The sequence below is a fragment of the Notechis scutatus genome, chromosome 6, assembly GCF_049901735.1.
Source record: "Notechis scutatus isolate UNSWTSFEM ecotype Mainland chromosome 6, rNotScu1.2, whole genome shotgun sequence".
Lineage (NCBI taxonomy): Eukaryota > Metazoa > Chordata > Lepidosauria > Squamata > Elapidae > Notechis > Notechis scutatus.
The window spans coordinates 33,037,146-33,056,765 of record NC_142014.1 but is presented as its reverse complement, the minus strand read 5'-3'; the positions used below and the strand labels follow the sequence as shown (position 1 = coordinate 33,056,765).

Genomic DNA, 19,620 nt, shown 5'->3' with positions numbered 1-19,620 from the left:
AATTTATACAAATTTTTCTTAAAGGGTATAGCTAATGTCATTTTTTTGTTTCTTTTCCATAATATTTACCAATCATCTAAATTGATGCTATAACCAAAATTTTTCATCAATACCACCAGTGCTGTGGTCACTGCCATACCTGTTTCTTGGAGGGTCATCCCAATGGTTACAGTGGGCTGTGGAGCCCCTGCTGCCAGACACCTCCCCTCCGTGTATGCACACACACACGTGAAAGGCCAGTGAGCAGAGCATGGAGACACTGATGTGGGCATGGTGCTAAACTGCAACCTGGTGGCGTCCATCGGGCTGGACCATCGCCAGCCTTAGATCTGCAGCACCATCTCAGCCCCCCCGGATGTGCACATGAGAGATGGTGATTATTTTTCTATTATTTAATTTTTAGTTTCTTTTCCAGGCTATCTTTAAAAACAAAACTCAATTCTTACTAAATTATATTCATAATATAACTTATTTAAAAATAATCAATTATAACAAATCATAACTTCAATTTTTTTCTCTTCTATATAACCATTGATAAAATAATTCCAAACCCTATAATACTCTTTTTCTTCTTGTTCTCTAATTGCTAATGTCAATCTACTCATTTCTGCACATTCCATTATTTTCTTAATCTCCTCTTCTTCAGAATTTTTTCATTTTTCCAATTTTGAGCAAATATAATTCTAGCTGCAGTTAAAACAATGATCAAATATATTATCTCTTTGCTATAACCTTCAGGTAAAATCCCCAATAAAAATATCTCTGGTTTTAAGTCTACGTGCTGTTTTATCATTTTTTTTCCAACCACGTGTGTATTTTAGTCCAATAACTTTTAGCTTCTGCACATGTCCAGCACATAGGGTAATATGATCCAGGTATCTGATGACATTTCCAACATTTTGCCGATTTATCCTTGAACATCTTTGCTATTCTTGCCCAAGGTAAATACCACCTGTAAAACATCTTATACAAATTATCTTTAGAAGCTGTTGACACTGTGAATTTATAATTTCTAGTCCATAATTTCTGCCATTTATCCAAATCTATCCCATATCCAAATTCCCCCCCCCCAGCAATCATCATTTCTTTAACTTGCTGCTCTTCTAATTTCATTCCTAATAAATAACCATAAATTTTTTTAATCCTCTCTTCAGTACCTGTTAAAATTTTATCTAATTCAGTCAGTTCTTTGTAAAACCCATCTATCTTACTGTCTTTTTCATATCTAGAATGTATTTGCATATATGAATACCAATTCATCTTTATCCCTTGTTCAACTAGTTCTTGCTTTGTTTTGAGTTCACCCTTTTCATTTAAGATTTCAGTATATCTAACAATATTTTCCATTTTAAATACATTTGGATACGCAAATGCCTCTATTGTTTATAACCAGAGTGGTATTTTCAGATAATGTTTTTCCCTTATTTTCTCCCATGTTGATAGTAAGGCTTCTCGAATATAATGTCTCCGAAAATATCCATGCGCTTTACTTTCCTTATACCATAAAAATGCATGCCACCCCGATTGAAAATCATGACCTTCCAATGTTAACAATCTAATATTTCTCAAAACAATCCATTCTTTCATCCACATCAATATTACTGGGTAATCCAAACTGGGTAATCCAAAACCTCTCATTCTAGTGCCCTGTAGTAGTTTTAGTTTAATTCTTGAATTCTTCCCCTACCATATATATTTCAAGATCATTTTATTTAAGTCCTCAAAGTATTTTTTCTCTACATTTATTGTAATCGTCAGAAACAAATATAATATCCTTGGTAATATATTCATTTTAATTGTAGATATTCTCCCTGTCAAAGAAAGTTGTAAATTTTCCCACTTTTCCAGATCTGTCACAATCTGCTATTTTAATTTATTATAATTGTCTTCCTTAAGTGTTCCACATCTAGCTGTCAATTGTATCCCCAGATATTTTACTTTTTTTGTGATCTGGATGTTTAGACTTTCCATTAATACTTTCCTTTGGTTTTCGGTTATGTTCTTCACTAAGATCTTGGTTTTTTTCCTTATTTATCTTCAATCCTGCCACCTCTCTATATTCTATCTTTTTTGTCAACTTAGAACCTGACTCTAATGGTTCTTCTAGTATAAAAACCAGATCATCTGCAAATGCTTGTAGGTTATACTCCTCATTTTTAATCTTCATTCCCTTTATTTCCTTGTTTTTCTAATATTTCTATTTAAAACTTCCAAAGTTTATACAAATAACAATGGCGACAGCGGGCATCCTTGTCTAGTTCCTTTCTTGATACTAATATTATCAGTTAAATCTCCATTTATCATTACTTTTGCTGATTGTTTATAGTATATTGTCTCAATCGTTTTAATAAACCTTTTTCCAAAACCCATCTCTTCCATTTGCAACAACAAGAACCACCAATTGACATTATCAAATGCCTTCTGTCCATCTAAAAAGACCAATGCCATTTTTTTCTCTGGATGGGGTCCATAGTATTCCAATGTATTCAGTATTATCCTCATGTTGTCTTTTATTTGTCTCTTAGGCAGAAAGCCATTTTGATCTGTATGTATAAAATAGTTTAAATAACTTTTTATAGAAGCCAATTTTTATAGTCTGCATTCAGCAAGATATGGTCTTTATCTGTTGTAGATCAGTATCTTCTTTTGATATAAGAGTAATATATGCCTCTGTCCATGAAGTAGGTATTTTAGCTTTTGTCAACACCTCATTCATTGCCTCTAATATTATAATGCTAAGCGATTCCTGTAACATCTTATATAATTCTGCTGGTGATCCATCTGGGCCAGGAGCTTTTCAATTATTTTGTCTGTTTATCACCTCTGTCACTTTCATCATTGTTATTTTCTCTTCTAGCGTTGACTTAGTTTCACTTGGTATTTTAGGTAATTCTGCTTCTTTTAAGTATTGATTAACTTTCCCTTTTTCAATTGTCTCTTGTTCATATAGTTTCTTGTAATATTTTTGTACTATTTCTTTCTTTTCTTCATTCCCATAACAAACCATTCCATTCTCATTTGTTAATTGCAATATATTTTTTGACTCTCTATCTGTTTTCAGTTTATATGCTAACCATCTTCCTGGTTTATTTGCGTTTCAAAGAAAATCTACTTAGCACTTCTAATTTTTTGTGTCAATTCTTTTTCCATTAACCCCAGTTTGTGCTTAACTATGTCCATTTGACTTTTAAAATTCTTTTGTTCAGGTGTCTTTGTAACTCTAATTTCTTGTAGTCCTCTTCTAGGATCTGTCGTGCTTGTCTTTTTTTGATATTCCTCTTTCTTGTATAAGTTATAATCAGGCCTCTAATATAGGCCTTCATTGTATCCCATACATTTTGTAATGAAGTTTCTTCCTTTTTATTTGCCAGTTCTTTTTCCAAATTTTTCATGAATTCTTTTTCTTTCAAGATTATTCAAAGTCCATCTTAACCTTTTCCTTTGTCCCTTCCATTTGACCCATATTGGATTATGGTCTGCCCATAATTGTTTCAATACATATTTCTTGTATATTTAAAATTAATTCTGGTGTCATCCAAATCATATCTATTCTTGACCATGATGAATGTCTATTTGAGTAAAATGTATATTGTCTGTTTTTATTGTTTAATTCTCTCCATACATCTTGAATACTTAATTCCTCTGCCATCTTGAAAAAAGATTTGGTAATGTCTTTCTATTTTTTTAATTCTGAGTTTTGTAGTCCAACTCTGTGTCTACAATAGCATTAAAGACTCCTAGAATACATATACTATCAAATTTTATAATACTCTTTATCTTCTTGCTCTCTAATTGCTAATATCAATTTACTCCTTTCTGCACATTCCATTATTTTCATAATCACCTCTTCTATTCGTATTTTCCCACTTTTCCAATTTTTAGAAAATACAATTCTAGCTGCTGTCAAAACATTTATTATCAAATATGTCAATTCTTTACTGTATCCTTCAGGTAAAATACCCAATAAAAATATTTCTGATTTCAAGTCTATATGTTGTTTTGTCATTTTTTCCAGCCATGTATGAATTTTAGTCCAGTATCTCTTGGCTTCCACACACATCCGCCACATGTGGTAATAAGATCCAGGTATCTGATGACACTTCCAACATTTCTCCGATTTATTCTTGAACATCTTTGCTATCCTTGCCGGGGGGTAGATGCCACCTGTAAAACATCTTATACAAATTCTCTTTATATGCTGTTGACATTGTTATTTTATAGTTTTGAGACCATAATTTCTATTCCATGCTGCTGCGAGAGCCCAGGATGGGTTAGACTCGTGATGATGTCATCAAGCTAAGTCTGTTCTTGTATATAAAAGGCCAGCCCCTGGGAGTCTCCCCAGCTTTGACTCAGCTCCTTTTAGTCAAGCAAGCTGTGTCTCTGAAAGTGTTAGCAGTTTTTTCCTTCAAATTACTCACTTGGCAAAGCTATTACAGCCTTAATCAGCTCCTGGGGATACAGGCAGCTGCATCTTCAGGAGAGCGGGGCTCCGCTCTCCTGCAACGTTAAGGACTCAAAGTTGCCACTCCATCGGGAAGGCAAGCAGGGAAGCATCCCATCCAGCCTTCTCTACAGCCTTCTGTTATGAGCAGCCGCAATTGCTAAAGATCGGCAAAATGATAAAAACAGCGCCAGCCAGTTGATCACTTTGACGAAGGCTACTCTTCTCCTTCGGCTGAACTTCTCGCTTGGGGCTCGTAGCAGCCTAAGGAGCGATAGCATTAACTGGAGGCTACAACACATGCGGTGGCCATCTTGAGGGAGAGAACCTTCCATCGCACAAGGTGAGTGGCCATTTTAACTGGCCCTACCATAGTATCGGCCTTAAAGGGAAAACTTTTTGGCTTCTGTCACATAGGCAGCACATACTGAGGGTAGTTACCAGCACCTCTTGTGCTTTGCCTATGCTTGCCATGGATCAAGACAAGACACAGGCCAAATTTTCTTCCCCAGAGGAACAGGCCCCCCAGCCATCCAAGAGAAAAAGACGCAGACAGTGCTCTCAATCAGTTTAGCAAGAGATGGCTGCAAAAATTAGGGCTAAGGCTCTAGCCCCCAAGAAAACTACCCAGGCTGAACTTAAGGCAGAGAAGCGAAGACAAGCTGCCTTAGGCAGTTTAATAAAACAATAGAACAAATGAGAGGGCAATTGCAACAGGCCTCCCAGTCAGGGGAATTCCACGGTCACGAGGGAAGCCCTTCTAGGGGAAGCGAGGAGATCTCAAGACCCCTTTGACACCCTCCATCTTGGTCCCCTGAGACTTGAGGAGCAACAAGATCCTCAAGATTTAAGCAGGTCAGGGCCTAATTTCAAACAGGCCTCTTGGCCCTACGCACCCCCCTCCTGAATCCAGGGTAGTTCCCGGCCTAGGCCAGAAGCTACCTTTACCCCCACTGCTGCGGGCCTTCGCCCCTCTGACCATTCCATCAATGACAGGCCCTGGGAGATTCAAGACGTGGTATCTAGTGCCATCAGATGGGGGTTGGCTGAAAGATTCCAACAAATCCTTCAGCCTTTAGAAAGGGCTCGCTCCCTTTTCCCTACCCAAACTCAAGGCCCCTGGCCTCAGAGAGGATACCACCTACCCCAGGAGCATAGGGCCCTCTCCTCCCACGCAGAATGGGAGAATTATAGGGAGGACGACTGCGCTAATCCATCTGATCACAGTCAGTCTCCTCGATCAGATAGGGAAGAAGGGGAGATCTGGGAAACTAACCTCTCAGAGGAGGAAGACTTGCCCAGATCAACCACCCTCAGCCGCAGTCTTCAAACCAGCCTTATTGAAGCCACTCCTACATAAGGCTCTGGTTACTGCGAAGCTGTCCCCTGAGGAAGCGGCTCCCGAACCGCAAGGGGCATCCTCGGGACAAGGAGACTCCCTCTTCTCCTAACCTGTAGTCTATATGTAGGTTTTACCTTCCCCTATAATATTTCTTGACCTAGTCAAGGAACAATGTGCTTTCCCTGCTGCAGGTCCTCGCCCTTCATCTCATGACAGATGATTTTACAATGTGGGCCCGTCCCTAGCCAATGCTCTCGCTGTGCCCTCTGTAGACACCCCGGTCGTTGCCTCATATTCCTCCTCTGGCACTTCCACCAAGCCAGAGGACGTACTTAAGGCAGAGGATAAACGTTCCAAACAGACCCTCAAACGCAACCACCAATCAGCTGTGTGGGCTGTTCGGGCGGCGACTGCAGCATCATTTTTCATGAGGGCTTCTCTCCTCTGGCTGTACCAACTCCAGGACTGAACCCCGGCATCTGACATCAGGTCACACCAGGACCTCAACAAAATCATAGTAGCAGTGGAGTTCATGGCAGTTGCCACTCTCAATTCCACCAAATTTGCAACCAAAGCCATGGCCTCCTCAGTAGCAGAGAGAAAACTCTTATGGCTCCAGAATTGGCAGGCGGAGTCACATCGGAAGCTGGCTTCGGCACCCTGTGCAGGCGAAAAGCTCTTCGGCGGTGCACTAGAGCCATATCTCATCAAAACCAGGGACGAAAGATTCTTTCCTCCTCAGGAAAGAAAACTGACTATTGTCCAGCTCCTTATTTCCCACCTACATTTCAGGCCAAGACTACCCCCCATTTATCCTGGCCACAGAGGGCGTATTCCCAACGTCAAGACACTCCCAGCAGACAACAACCTGTGGGTAAATGGCCCTTTTGTGGGGGAGGGGGTTGTTCAGTCGCTCCAAATAATCCCTCGTTTTCCCCACCCATCAGAGGTCGTTTTACTTTCTTTGCCTCCAGATGGCAGGAGTCAACAACGGAGGCCTGGGTGCTCAATACTGTAAGGTCAGGTTTACAATTGGAATTTCTCTCGGCACCCCAAGAGAACTTTGTGTTCTGCCCCATCTCGCGGTACAGTTCAAAAAGGGCCCTCATGGAATCCAACACCTATTAGACATAAGGGCTATTCAACCGGTCCCGGATTTTATTCTCGACTTTTTGTGGTCCCTAAGACCTCCGGGGGTTGGCGAGCTATCCTCGACCTAAAATTCCTGAATGAGTTTATCTCATACAGGTGTTTCAAAATGCAGACCTTGCATTCCATTTTAGAGAGCATTCGGGAGGGCGACTTCCTCTCCTCCATTGACCTCACGGAGGCCTACGTCCACATTCCCATTTGGCCTTACCATCACCAGTTTCTCCATTTCTGTTACCAGCATCACCATTTCCAGTATCGAGCCCTCCCCTTCTGGCTCTCATCAGCTCCAAGGGTCTTCACAAAGATCCTAGCGGCATTGGTTGCTTTGCTCCGGTCTGTTCCTGTAAGGCTCCAATGCTACCTAGATGACATTTTGAGACAGTCATCCTCCATCCTCTCCGCCCATCGAGACCTACAAATTACACTTTGCTGTCTTCAGAACCACAGCTTTTCCATCAACACCAAGAAAAGCCATCTTTCACCAGCCACCAGACTGCTCCACCTGGGAGCGGTCATTGACACAACTCTCTGCCAAGTATTTCTGTCTCCAGATCGGGGGGGAAAAACCTTACCGAGATCATCTGTCAGGCTCAACGTCAATGCACTGTTCCCCTGTCGCAGCTCTCCACTCTACTGGGGAAGATGGTCTGGTGCATCTGCATTGTCCCGTGGGCACGGCTTCACTCCCCATCTCTACAATGGTTCCTGCTCCCTTTCCAACGAGCAGGAACCAGCCACACGTCAACCAGTGTCCAACTTACTCCACAGGCCCTGCGTTCATTCAAGTGGCTCTTTCCAGTCCTCTGGAAGGGACTTCCATTCAAGGAGCCAGACAGGCTACTGATTACCATGGACACCAGTCTTCTGGGTTGGGGGGCCCATATGGAGGGCCAAATAGCTCAGGGAATTTGGTCCCAGTCAGACAAAAGCTGCCCCATAAACTGGCTAGAGCTCAGGGCCATATCTCTGGCACTGAGACACTTCAGAGCCAAGATACCTGGATTCCATGTACCTCCACATTGATGGACAACATAGCCGCAAAGGTGCACATCAACAGGCAAGGGGGAATGAGGTCCAAGGCCCTCATGAGGGATGCCATTATTGAAGCAAAAAAATTGTAATCTGAATTCAACAGGGAAATGGATCTGTAATTTATAATTTGTTGCAGGTCGGTATCCTCTTTTGGTAGAGTAATGTACGCCTCTGTCCATGATTTGGATATTTTAGTTTCAGACAAGACTTCATTCATCACATCTAGCATTGGAATGCTTAAAGATTCCTGTAAGGTTTTATAAAATTCCGCTGGCAGCCCATCCGGTCCTGGTGCCTTTCCAGTATTTTGTCTCTTTAACGCCTCAGTTAATTCCATCATTGTTATTTTCCCTTCTAACATTGTCTTAATCTCCTCAGATATCTGAGGTAACTTCGCTTTTTGTAAATATTGTTTCACTTTTTCTTGATGAATGTTCTCTTGGTCCCTAAATGAATGTACAACTGAAATCATACACACAACCTTCTACAATGCTATTACAAATCTGGGACTGGAACAACTAGTAACCAACAACACTAGACTAAACAACTGCCTCGATCTCATCTTCTGCAATAGTTTGAATTTAATTTACGAATACAAACTAAAGAACCCTTTTCCAGCAGTGACCACAATATGATTGACTTTTGTCTCAACATCGCCCACACAAAAATCACCACAATGATGTAATCCCCAATTGTAACTTCAAAAAGGCAACTATGATCTTATAGACACGATCTCTCATCCCTTGATTGGCAATCTCTATTCACTGGATGCAATACTGTTGAAGATCATTACAACGTATTTTTACTTGAAGTCAAAAGAGTCATCAAACTATATGTACCAACAACAACTCCCAAAACAAAACAAAAAAGCAGATTACCCATAACAATAAGGAAACTTCAATCCAAAAGAGATCACTCTGGCGGAAAAATAAATCTGGTCACGTTGCCAATTTCAAAAGCCGATACAAAAATTTATGCCACCAGATAAAGACCGAATGCACCAATTATCACATTAAACAAGAGGAAAACCTAAGCACCAATTCCACCCGTGCTTTTTACAATTTTGTAAACAACAAACTAAAAGACTCAAGGTCCATCCCACCCTTGATAGGACCTGATGGTAAAGACTCAACGACGACACCATTAAAGCCAACCTCTTTAACACATTCTTGGCTCAGTATTTGTAAACAGCAATGGATCATGCCCAGTATTTCCTAGCCGTACCACAGATAACAACAATGATCTAATACATATCGATTTTACAGAAGACAATGTTGAAAAAGCACTACGCAATCTAAAACCATCTCTATCTATTGGACCGGATGGAATATGTGCCTATTTCTTAAAAAAAGCTATCCACTGCCATAGCCAAACCTCTAAGCATAATCTTTGAAAAATCTTTCAGGACCAGCTCCTTGCCTAACCTATGGTCACAAGCCACAGTCATCCCCATCTTCAAAAAGGGGACCCAAGCCTAGTTGAAAATTACAGACCAATCTCCTTATGCTGCGTCACCTGTAAAGTCATGGAATCAATTATTAACCAATCCACCATCCTCCACTTAGAGACAAACAACCTACTCTCCAATAAACAATTTGGTTTCAGAAAAAAACTATCCTGTAATCTGCAACTCTTACACTGCAAAAACATATGGACGACACAACTCGACCAGGGCAAAGCAATAGACGCAATCTACATAGACTTCTGTAAAGCCTTTGATTCAGTGGTACCACGACAAACTACTCCTAAAAATAAAATCCTATGGTATCTCTGGACAACTGAATAACTGGATAGAAGCATTCCTGGCAAACAGACAACAAATGGTCAAAATTGGGAGCGTCCTATCAAACTCTGTACCTGTCAATAGTGGTGTCCCCCAAGGCAGTGTTCTAGGACCAACTCTCTTCATACTCTACATAAATGACGTCTGTGATCATATTAAGAGCAATTGCGTTCTTTTCGCTGATGATGTAAAGCTGTTCAATACCACAGACAATACTGCTACCCTACAAAAGATCTCGACTATGTATCAGAATGGTCAAACAAATGGCAACTTCAAATCTCAACAAATAAATGCTCTGTCTTACATATTGGCAAAAAAATCAGAAAATAAAATACAAGCTGAATAGTCAAGATCTTGTTGATGACCCAAGCTCTGTAAAGGACCTTGGAATACTCACCTATAATGATCTAAGTGCTAGAGCCCACTGCAACTACATAGCCAAAAGGCATTAAGAGTTGTTAACCTAATCCTACGTAGCTTTTTCTCTGGTAATATCACACTACTACCAGAGCATACAAAACATTTGCTAGACCAATACTCGAATACAGTTCATCAGTCTGGAACCCACATTACATATCTGATATTAGCACAATTGAGAAAGTCCAGAAATATTTCACAAGAAGAGTTCTCCACTCCTCCACTCGTTGTAGAATACCTTATGCCACCAGACTTGAAATTCTAGAACTAGAAAACCTTGAATTACGCCGTCTTCGGTCTGATTTAAGCATGGTATATAAAATCATACATTGCAATGTCCTACCTGTCAATGAATACTTCAGCTTCAACCATAACAACACAAGAGCACACAATAGATACAAACTCAATGTCAACCGCACCAAACTTGATTGCAGGAAATATGACTTCAGCAATAGAGTGGTCAATGTCTGGAATACTCTACCCGACTCTGTAGTTTCTTCCCAAACCCCAAAAACTTTAACCTTAGACTGTCTACTATTGACCTCACCCCTTTCCTAAGAGGTCTGTAGGGGCGTGCATAAAGCGCACCAACGTGCCTACCGTCCCTGTCCTATTGTTTCTCTTATTCTTTTATTTTTCTTATATGTACCCATTTCATGTATTCACAACTATGTATACACTTATACTTATTATCTTGTAAACAATTGGCAAATCAAATAAATAAATAAATAAATATATAATTTTTCATAATATTTTTGTATTATCTTTTTCTTTTCATCATTTCCATTACATGCCCTTTCTTGATCATCTTTTAGTTGCAGTATCTTTTTTGTTTCTCTCTCTTTTTTCAGCTTATATGCCAATTGCCTGGTTTATTTGCATTTTCGAAAAAAAATTGTTTAGCACTCCTAACTTTTTGGGCTAACTTTTCTTTTTCCATCAACCCCATTTTATGTTTAATTATGTCCATTTGATTTTTAATATTCTTTTTTGTGGAAATTATTGGAAGTCCTTCTCAAGTTCCCTGTAATCCTCCTCTAACTTCTGTTGTATTCGTTTCTTCTTGATTTTTTCCCCCTTATATAATCTATTATCAAACCTCTGGCAAAGGCCTTCGTGGTATCCCATAAGTTTTGCAGTGAGGTGTCCTCTTTATTATTATTATTAAAAAAGAAAGCCAGTTCCTTTTCCATTTTTTGTAGAAATACTTTTTCTTTCAGTATTGTGTTGTTCAAAGTCCATCTAGATCTTTTCCTCTGTCCTTGACACTCAATTTGTATTGGATTGAGGTCACCCAAGTACTTGCTTCAATATTGACTTCTTTTACATCGGAAATCAAATCCGTTGACATCCAAATCATATCTATTCTTGACCATGATATATGTCTATTAGAATAAAAGGTGTGTTGCCTGTTCCTTATGTTTCTTTTCCTCCAAACATCTTGGATGCTTAGTTCCTCTACCATTTTGAAGAAGGATTTCGGCAAAGTCTTTCTATTTTGTCTGTTAGTTTTCTGAGTTGTATAGTCCAAGTTTACATCTACTATTCCATTAAAATCTCCCATAAGTCATATATTATCATATTCCAATTCAATAATTTTGTTGTGTAAATTTTTGTAAAATTCTTCTTGTTTTTCATTAGGGGCATATATTGCTACTAAAAGTATATTTACATTGTTGTCAATTATTTCTACCATTAATATTCTTCCTTTTTCATCTGTAAAAATTAATTCAGCTTTAATTGTATTTTTAATATATAGTGCAACTCCCCTTTTTTTCTTTTGAGCCAATGAGGTATATAAGTTCCCAATTTTCATATTATTAACATCTGAACATGTTGTTTTTTAATATGGACTTCTTGTAAGCAAATTATATCCAATTTTAATTTTTCTAATTTGTGAAATATTTTCCTTTTTATAGCCAGATTCAGTCTATTTATATTCATTGTGATTAGTTTCTTTTCTTCCATTGTTCATAACTTATATGTAGGGTTTATAGCTCTAGTAGACCTTTGCTCCCTCGCTTCTTTATACTCCATTCTTCCACCTACTGCTCCTTCCTCACATGTTGCTTATTCTTGGATTATTTTATCTCTTGCTTCAACCATTTCTTCTTGAATTTTGATTATTTCCTCTTCTCGCAATTTCTCATCCTCTTTCCCTCTAAAATATTCTCCATAAAATAGTTCTGCTTTCTCTATTGAATCTATTCTATGTCTTTGCTCCTGCCAGATGAACACAAGACCTTCAGGAAACAGCCATCTATAATTCACTGTTCTTAATTAAAATTTTTGTCAAGAATTGATACTCTCTTCTTATTTCCCTCACTTTCCTTGGTACTTGTTTTAGGACCACAGTCTTCTTTTCTTTATATTTCAGTGGTTCATCTCTTGAGCTTTGTAGAATTTGTGTTTTAATTGCCTTTTTAGTAAGTATTCTTTCTTCATTCTTCATCATCTGTTGTATATTTTCCACTTTCTCTTCAACATGTTTCCCTTGTTCTTGTATTGTTTGTATTGCTTGTATTGCTTGCATCATTGTCTTAACTCCTGCATTGGAAACTCCTTTTTCTCTTTCTTTCTCTTTCTCTTTTTCCTTTTCCTGCTGTAGCATAGGATGTGTTGATCGCTGACCAGCTGGGCTTAAGGAAGAGGAAGTAGGGATCGAACATACTGTTGCAGCTGTCTTCCTCATCTCAAATTAATTATAATCCCAAACAAAGAATATCTGCCAATTAATCCAAATTCTGCTTTCTTCAGGTTCTTCTCTACCTTAATCCAATTGTAAAAGAAACAAGCTTTCCATATCAAAAAACAAAAAAATAAAAAGTAAAATAAAAATAAAATAGAGGAATTAAAAATATTAAATCTACAAGGAGACAAAAATAAAAAAAACAAGCTAAAAATTAAAAAAAGAAAGAGTTCCAAAAATATTCCACTTCTAATAGTCCAGTAATAAAAAATAAAAATAGGGAGAACTAAAATCTTCCAAATAGAAGGCTAACCAAAGGGGGGGGGGGCAAGCTGCTGCAAACAAATTTGAAATAGTAAAAAGGCTCAGAAAAGATACCAGCAGTAAAAGATAAAACAAAATAGAATAGCCAGCAATTATTTTAAATAGCAGTCACAAAGCAATTCCAAGCCACCGTATTATGTCCAAAAAGCCAAGTCAAAACATAATATAAGGTCACGGTAGTCTTTCTCCTCTTCTTCTATCTCCAGCTGTTTAGATTGCCAGCATAGCATCTGTTTCAACAAACTTTCAGCACTTTGCTCTTTATCTTCCTTTTGGGTCTAAACAGCTTGCTGTCAGAAAAACAATTCTTAAAACTTTCCAATTTTTCTGTAACCTCTAGGGGGCACTATTGCTTTACTTAGTTTTCATTCCTTTGTTATATTGTATCCAAAAAGGTTTCAAAAATATAAAAAAAGAAAAGTTTCACTTTTAGAGTTACAGGTTACTAAATAGCAAATTAAAAAGGGGAAAATAATCCAGAATTAAAATTAAAACTTTGTATTTTCCAAATTGTTAGTCTAGTCCAGTTAAAAAAGAACAAATTAATATTTCTATTAAAATACGTAGTAAAATAGCCTTAATTGGATCTGACAGTATAAACATGCTTTCCCGCCGTTAGCTTTCTCATTTGTCTTCAATCTTCTTAGATTTTCTTTTTCTCCTTAGGGTGCTCTTTAATCCTTAGCGGAAAAAAAACTTTTAAAATCTCACCCAGTTCCAACACACTTGCACAAGGCTTTCCCTTTCGTTCTATAGCTGTCCCAGCTTTCCAGCAGTCTTAATGGCTGCTTTCCTCTGCCGCCAATTCAAGAAGCTTTCCTTGATCAACCAGGGACTTTGCGATGTCCCTGGGATCGACAAGATGTTCCTCCTTCTGTCGCCATTTCTCTGGGACAGTTTAGATCCAAAAGGAATATTGACGGTTCTTTCAGGAGCTCCCGAATCCCTGTCTTCCCACCGTGACTCCAGCTCCACCCTCTGCACAAGGGGTTCTAAGGCTAGCTGTGGTCCGACCCAGATGGACATTACCAGTTGAAGATCGAGGCCCCATTGGCCAGGTCAGATTCACCACCTCATGGGCCGGATCTGGCTCGTGAGCCTTGAGTTTGATACCCCTGTTCTAAATAAATAAAGTATTTTTTTCATAGTTATACATTTCTCAATGACATGCTGAAGTATCCAATCTGCAAGCCCTGCTCACCCCCGAGATAAGATATTTCCCAATTTAAGTTCACTGTCACCTTGCTACCCTTTCAATATGCTTTCTGCCTAACTTCTTTCCAGGTTTTTCAAGTTTAACAAGTAACCTCCTGTAAATTTTTGTATTCATTCCTATTGTATTTTCCTTTGTAGAACAACAGTAATGACATTCTTAGGCATTAAAGCCAGCTGGATGACTTTGGTCTAGTCACTCTCTCTTAGCCCACACACCTCGCAAGGTGAGGAAAATAGGAAGCAACAGTATTAAGTATTCTCGCTGCCCTTGAGTTACATATAAAAAGGATAAAATATAATAGTCATTATATTTTGTAAAAAGTGGCATAATAGCACTTATACTGAAAGGAAATTTATAATGTGACTATAGTTTGCTTAGCAAGTTAACTTTAAGAGAGAATCTAGAGCAGTGGTCGCCAACCGGTGGGCCGCGGCCCACTGGTGGGCAGTGAGAAAATTTTGGTGGGCTGCAGAGAAATCTCACTCCCAGAGCAATCCCCCCAAAGCAATTAATCCAGGCTGCGCAGAAACACAAGGCTGCACCGCCCACATGGCCTGCAGGAACCCTCCCCGCCCATTCACTCCTTACCCGGTAAACTTGCCTGCTAAGTTTCTATTTTTCCTTTTTCCAACTATCATCTGTTCTGCTGTGCCGGGAGATTTAGATTAGATAGGAAGCAGGAAATTGTTGGACTTCTTGCTTTCTAGCTAGTCTTTAGATCTTCGGCTCTGCTTTTAAGCACAGCCGAACCTCCCTTAGGACTGAAGTTTTGCTTGCAAGCAAATTCAGTGCAGACTCACGGCAAGCAAATTTGAAAGACTGAGCTAGCCGATGGCAGATAGATAGATCACTGAATGATTCTGTGAGCAACTCAATCTGCCTGCTTTGCCTGATTTTTGGGTAAAAGTTGCTCTTTTTTATAAAAAAAATCAATATTTACATACATGGTGTGTTGTGAGTTAATTTTATGAGTTTGCTTGCGAGCAATTTTTATGTGACAGACTGAGCTAGCCAATGGCAGATAGATCTCTGAGTGAATCTGTGATTCTGTGAGCAACTCAGTCTGCCTGCTTTGCCTGATTTTGGGTAAAAGTTGCTCTTTTTTAAAATAAAAAATTCAATATTTACATGCATGGTGTGTTGTGAGTTAATTTTGTGAGTTTGCTTGCTTGCAAATTTTATGAGTTTGCTTGCAAGCAAATTTTATGTGACAGACTGAGCTAGCCAATGGCAGATAGATAGATAGATTTCTGAATGAATCTGTGATTCTGTGAGCAGCTCAATCTGCCTGCCTGCTTTGCCTGATTTTGGGTAAAAGTTTCTCTTTTTTAATAAAAAAAATTCAATATTTATATAAATATTTATAATATTTACATAAAAGCCATGCCCAGCCAGTCACATGACCAAGCCACACCCACAAATTAGGCCACGCCCACAGAACCAGTTAGTGGTCCCTGGGATCTAAAATTATGAGTTTGCTGGTCCCTGAGGTCCAAAAGGTTGGCGACCCCTGATCTAGAGCATTGTTATACCTTGGTAGTTATACATTTATATGGACTTTGTGTACACATATTCCTAAATATATAGGAATAATGTGATTTATATATTTCTTACTCAGTGTTAAAACACAATATTTCTTTATATTATTAAATACAATAGTTTGGTATAGAAATATGTATAACGTATGACGGGGTGTCAAAGTCAAGGCCCACAGAGTGCTTAAATCTGGCCCATGGGGCTGTCCTGGAAACAGCAAAGGACTGGGGCATGGTACCTCTGCCAGTGAAAATGGAGCTGGGGGGGCACACGCAGTCTTCCCGGGCTCCATTTTCAACCATGATGGACTCCTGCAGCCCTCTGCCAGCAGAAACGGAACTGGGGGGGGGGGGGCATGTGCAGCCCTCCCGGGCTCCATTTTTGGCTGTTTCAATCTACTACATCCCTCTGTGAAAACAGCTGGGGTTGGGGGGCTGGCTGCAGAAAGCTGTTGTGGCCCAAAATTGGGGCCTGGAGGCTGCACATGGCTCCCTGAGCTGTTTTCGCTGGCAGCGGGCTAGCAAAACAAACTAAAAACAAAGAAAAACAAAAGGAGGAATATTTCCTCTTTTGCATTTGAGCATCCAAGAAGGGTCAGGAAAGGCCCAAAGGGAAAGAGGAAAGACAAAGAAAAAGAAGGAACGATGGGAAGAGAGCAAGGAAGGAAAAATAAGGAAAGAGGGGAAGGAAGAAGAAAGGAGAATGAAGAGGGAAGGAGAAGGAAGGAAGGAAGGAAGGAAGGAAAGGAGATTATAATGAGAGGGAGGGAGGATTTGGGGGAAATCCTGCCTTAGCACTTGGCCACTACAGATGCCCCTGAAACGAGTGATGTCGAGCTGGCCACATCCACCCCAACTATGCCTCCCTCCCTCCTCCCCAGTGGTCAAACACAACTCTGATGTGACCCTCAATGAATTTGTGTTTGACACCCCTGACATATGATGTCAAATATGATTTGAAGTTGGTTTTATAATTAATTATAATTTAATATATGATTTTGGTCTATTTAAACCTCTTATTGGGAAGTATTTAACCTTTGGTGACCCTATTTTACAGGTAGTTTCTGCATTTCTCAAGCAGAAATGAAGAATAAAAAACAATCTGTTCAAAATGCAGATGATGACAAACATGAAGCTGCAAAAGGTAGCTAACTTATTTGATTTTCTAAAAGAAATGAGACTAAAATACTCAATTATATTTCTTTTGATTATATTTCTAGGTCAAATATATACATTATTTTATAGATATTAACATCTTTCTTAAACTTCTGGATTTACTTCCTACAAGTACCATTTTATACTTGACAAAGTTGATAGGAGCTGAAGGTACTTTCTCAGTCAGATTCTAGTTGAGAAGTTTCCTGCTTGCCAAAATATTACAATTGTTGCTATTATCACAGATTAACAATTGAAAAGGGCTATGTGCCACTAGGAAATGATTCAGTAAAAATTTCTTGGATGTCTAAATTTGGTGCCTAATTTTAGAAACACAGTACATATTAACTAAAATAATTGGTTCTTCCTTAAATTTTCTGGAATTTCTCCTACATGTAAAGGTCTACTGTTATCTAAAAAAAATCAAGTTCTGACTTGTTTTTGTATGTGTGTGTGTGTGTGCACTATACAATAAATTTCAGATTAGCTGTTTCAAAGTAACAATTTAGCTTAATTTTTTCTTTATTTTCCGTATTTTGTATTTTATAACTGTACATCAGTAATTTCAATCTACTTATATGCATTTTATAACAGGCGAGGAGAATGAAGATTGCTCTTACTCTTCTGACTTTTTATCGGATGAAGATTATCGCTGCCCAATCTGCCTAAATTGTTTGGCAGAGCAGGAAGTTGGCTTTCCTGAAAATTGCAAACACATCTTCTGCATGGCCTGTATTCTTAAATGGGCTGAAGTAAGTCTTAAGAGCTGCAATCAAATTTAAAAAATAGTTTACTTAACTTTTAAAAAAATTCTTAATAAAAATAATACTTTTTTTTTGTTTTGGTTAGCATCCAAACAACAACTTCGTTACAGCTACTTCTGAACATTTCTTTTAACAATCATTTGAAGTTACAATAGCCCTGAAAAAAATGAGTTATGACCAGTCCTCTCATTTGGGGACTGTCACAGAGGCCTTGACAATTTGATCAATTTTCAAAATTTGCACCCAGCATATATTTATTTGTTTGTTTGTTTGTTTGTTTTATATTGCTTCCTATTCGCCCATGGCGACTCATATTTAAAATCATATTTAAAACAAAAAATAAAAATAAAAATAATAAGAACTAACAAAAAGAATCAAATAAATTAGTAAAGTACAATAGAACAAAATTTGGGAAAACAGGAACAAAAACCAACTCCCACCCCCCACCCCGACAATAGCGGGTCACACTAGCCATTTGATGGGTTCCATCCCTCTCTGGGTTCCCCAGGCTCGCTGGCAAAACCAGGTCTTCAGTGCCTTTTGGAAGGCACTGAGGTATTAATGAGGGGGGCATTCTAATCTCTGGGGGAATGATGTTCCAAAGAGATGGAGCCACCACAAAGAAGGCCCTTCTTCTAGGTCCCACCAGGTGTATCTCCCTCAGGGGTGGTACCCGCAGCATTCCCTGCCTCCTCTCTCTAATGGGTTGGGTAGATGTCACTGGCAAGAGATGTTTCCTCAGATAACCCGACCCAAGAGTTTTAAAGGTGACAACCAGCACCTTGAATTGTACCCGGAAGCAAATTGGCAGCCAATGCAGCTCCTGCAGGAGAGGTGATACATGCGCACACCGTGGTCTGCATAAAACCATGCAGGAAGCTGCATTTTGCACCAACTGGAGCTTCCGGATGCTCTTCAAGGGCAGCCCCATGTAGAGCACGTTGCAAATATCAAGACGGGAAGTGACCAGGGCATGAGTGACTGTGAGTACAGACCGCTGATCCAGGAAAGGGCGTAACTGGTGCACAACCTGCAGTTGCGCAAAGGCCCTTATGGCCACGACCACTACCTGCTCTTCGAACAGGAGTCGTGAGTCCAGGAGAACCCCCAGATTACGCACAGGGTCTATTTGGGGTAGTGCCACCTCATCCAAGATTAAAGGTGGTAATTCTCCCTGAACCAACAAACCCCAGACCCAGAGCCACTCGGTCTTGCATGGGTTTAGTTTCAAGCTGTTGCTCCCCATCCAGCCTCTGACAGCTTCCAGGCATTGCGAGAGGGAGGACACAGCAACACTTAACTCACCACGGCCCGGGACACGCAGCTGGGTATCATCAGCATATTAGTGATACCTCAGTCCATGGTGACAGATGATCTCACCCAGCGGTTTCATATAAATGTTGAACAGGAGTGGAGAGAGTACCGAGCCCTGCGGAACCCCGTAAAGCAGTGGGCGAGGGTTGGATATCTCCCCTCCTATCAACACTGACTGAGAGCGGCTGCAGAGGAAGGAAGTGAACAAAGAGAGCACAAGGCCTCCCACTCCCATCCCCTGAAGCCGTCCCAGGAGAATCCCATGGTCAATGGTATCAAAAGCCGCCAAGAGGTCAAGTAGAGCAAGGATGGATGCACTACCCCATCCCGCTCCCGCCAGAGATCATCCCAAAGTGCAACCAATGCTGTTTCTGTCTCAAATCCAGGCCTGAATCCTGACTGGTAGGGGTCGAGATAATCTGTTTCATCCAGAAACTCCTGGAGCTGCTGCAC

At 39.6% G+C, this 19,620-nt stretch overlaps 1 protein-coding gene across 2 annotated transcripts in view; it reads left to right on the top strand.

Moving 5' to 3' along the window:
* Positions 1-19,620, top strand: part of SCAF11 (SR-related CTD associated factor 11) — a 65,144-nt gene that overhangs the window by 4,281 nt on the left and 41,243 nt on the right. The window contains exons 2-4 of one of the 2 annotated variants that reach the window (XM_087967924.1): positions 14,537-14,622; positions 16,992-17,078; positions 17,684-17,841. In XM_087967924.1, the coding sequence (XP_087824050.1) occupies positions 17,018-17,078; positions 17,684-17,841 (219 nt within the window). In that variant the 5' untranslated portion in view covers positions 14,537-14,622; positions 16,992-17,017. The remainder of the gene's footprint in view (positions 1-14,536; positions 14,623-16,991; positions 17,079-17,683; positions 17,842-19,620) is intronic. The other variant, XM_026667819.2, reaches the window with a different exon arrangement.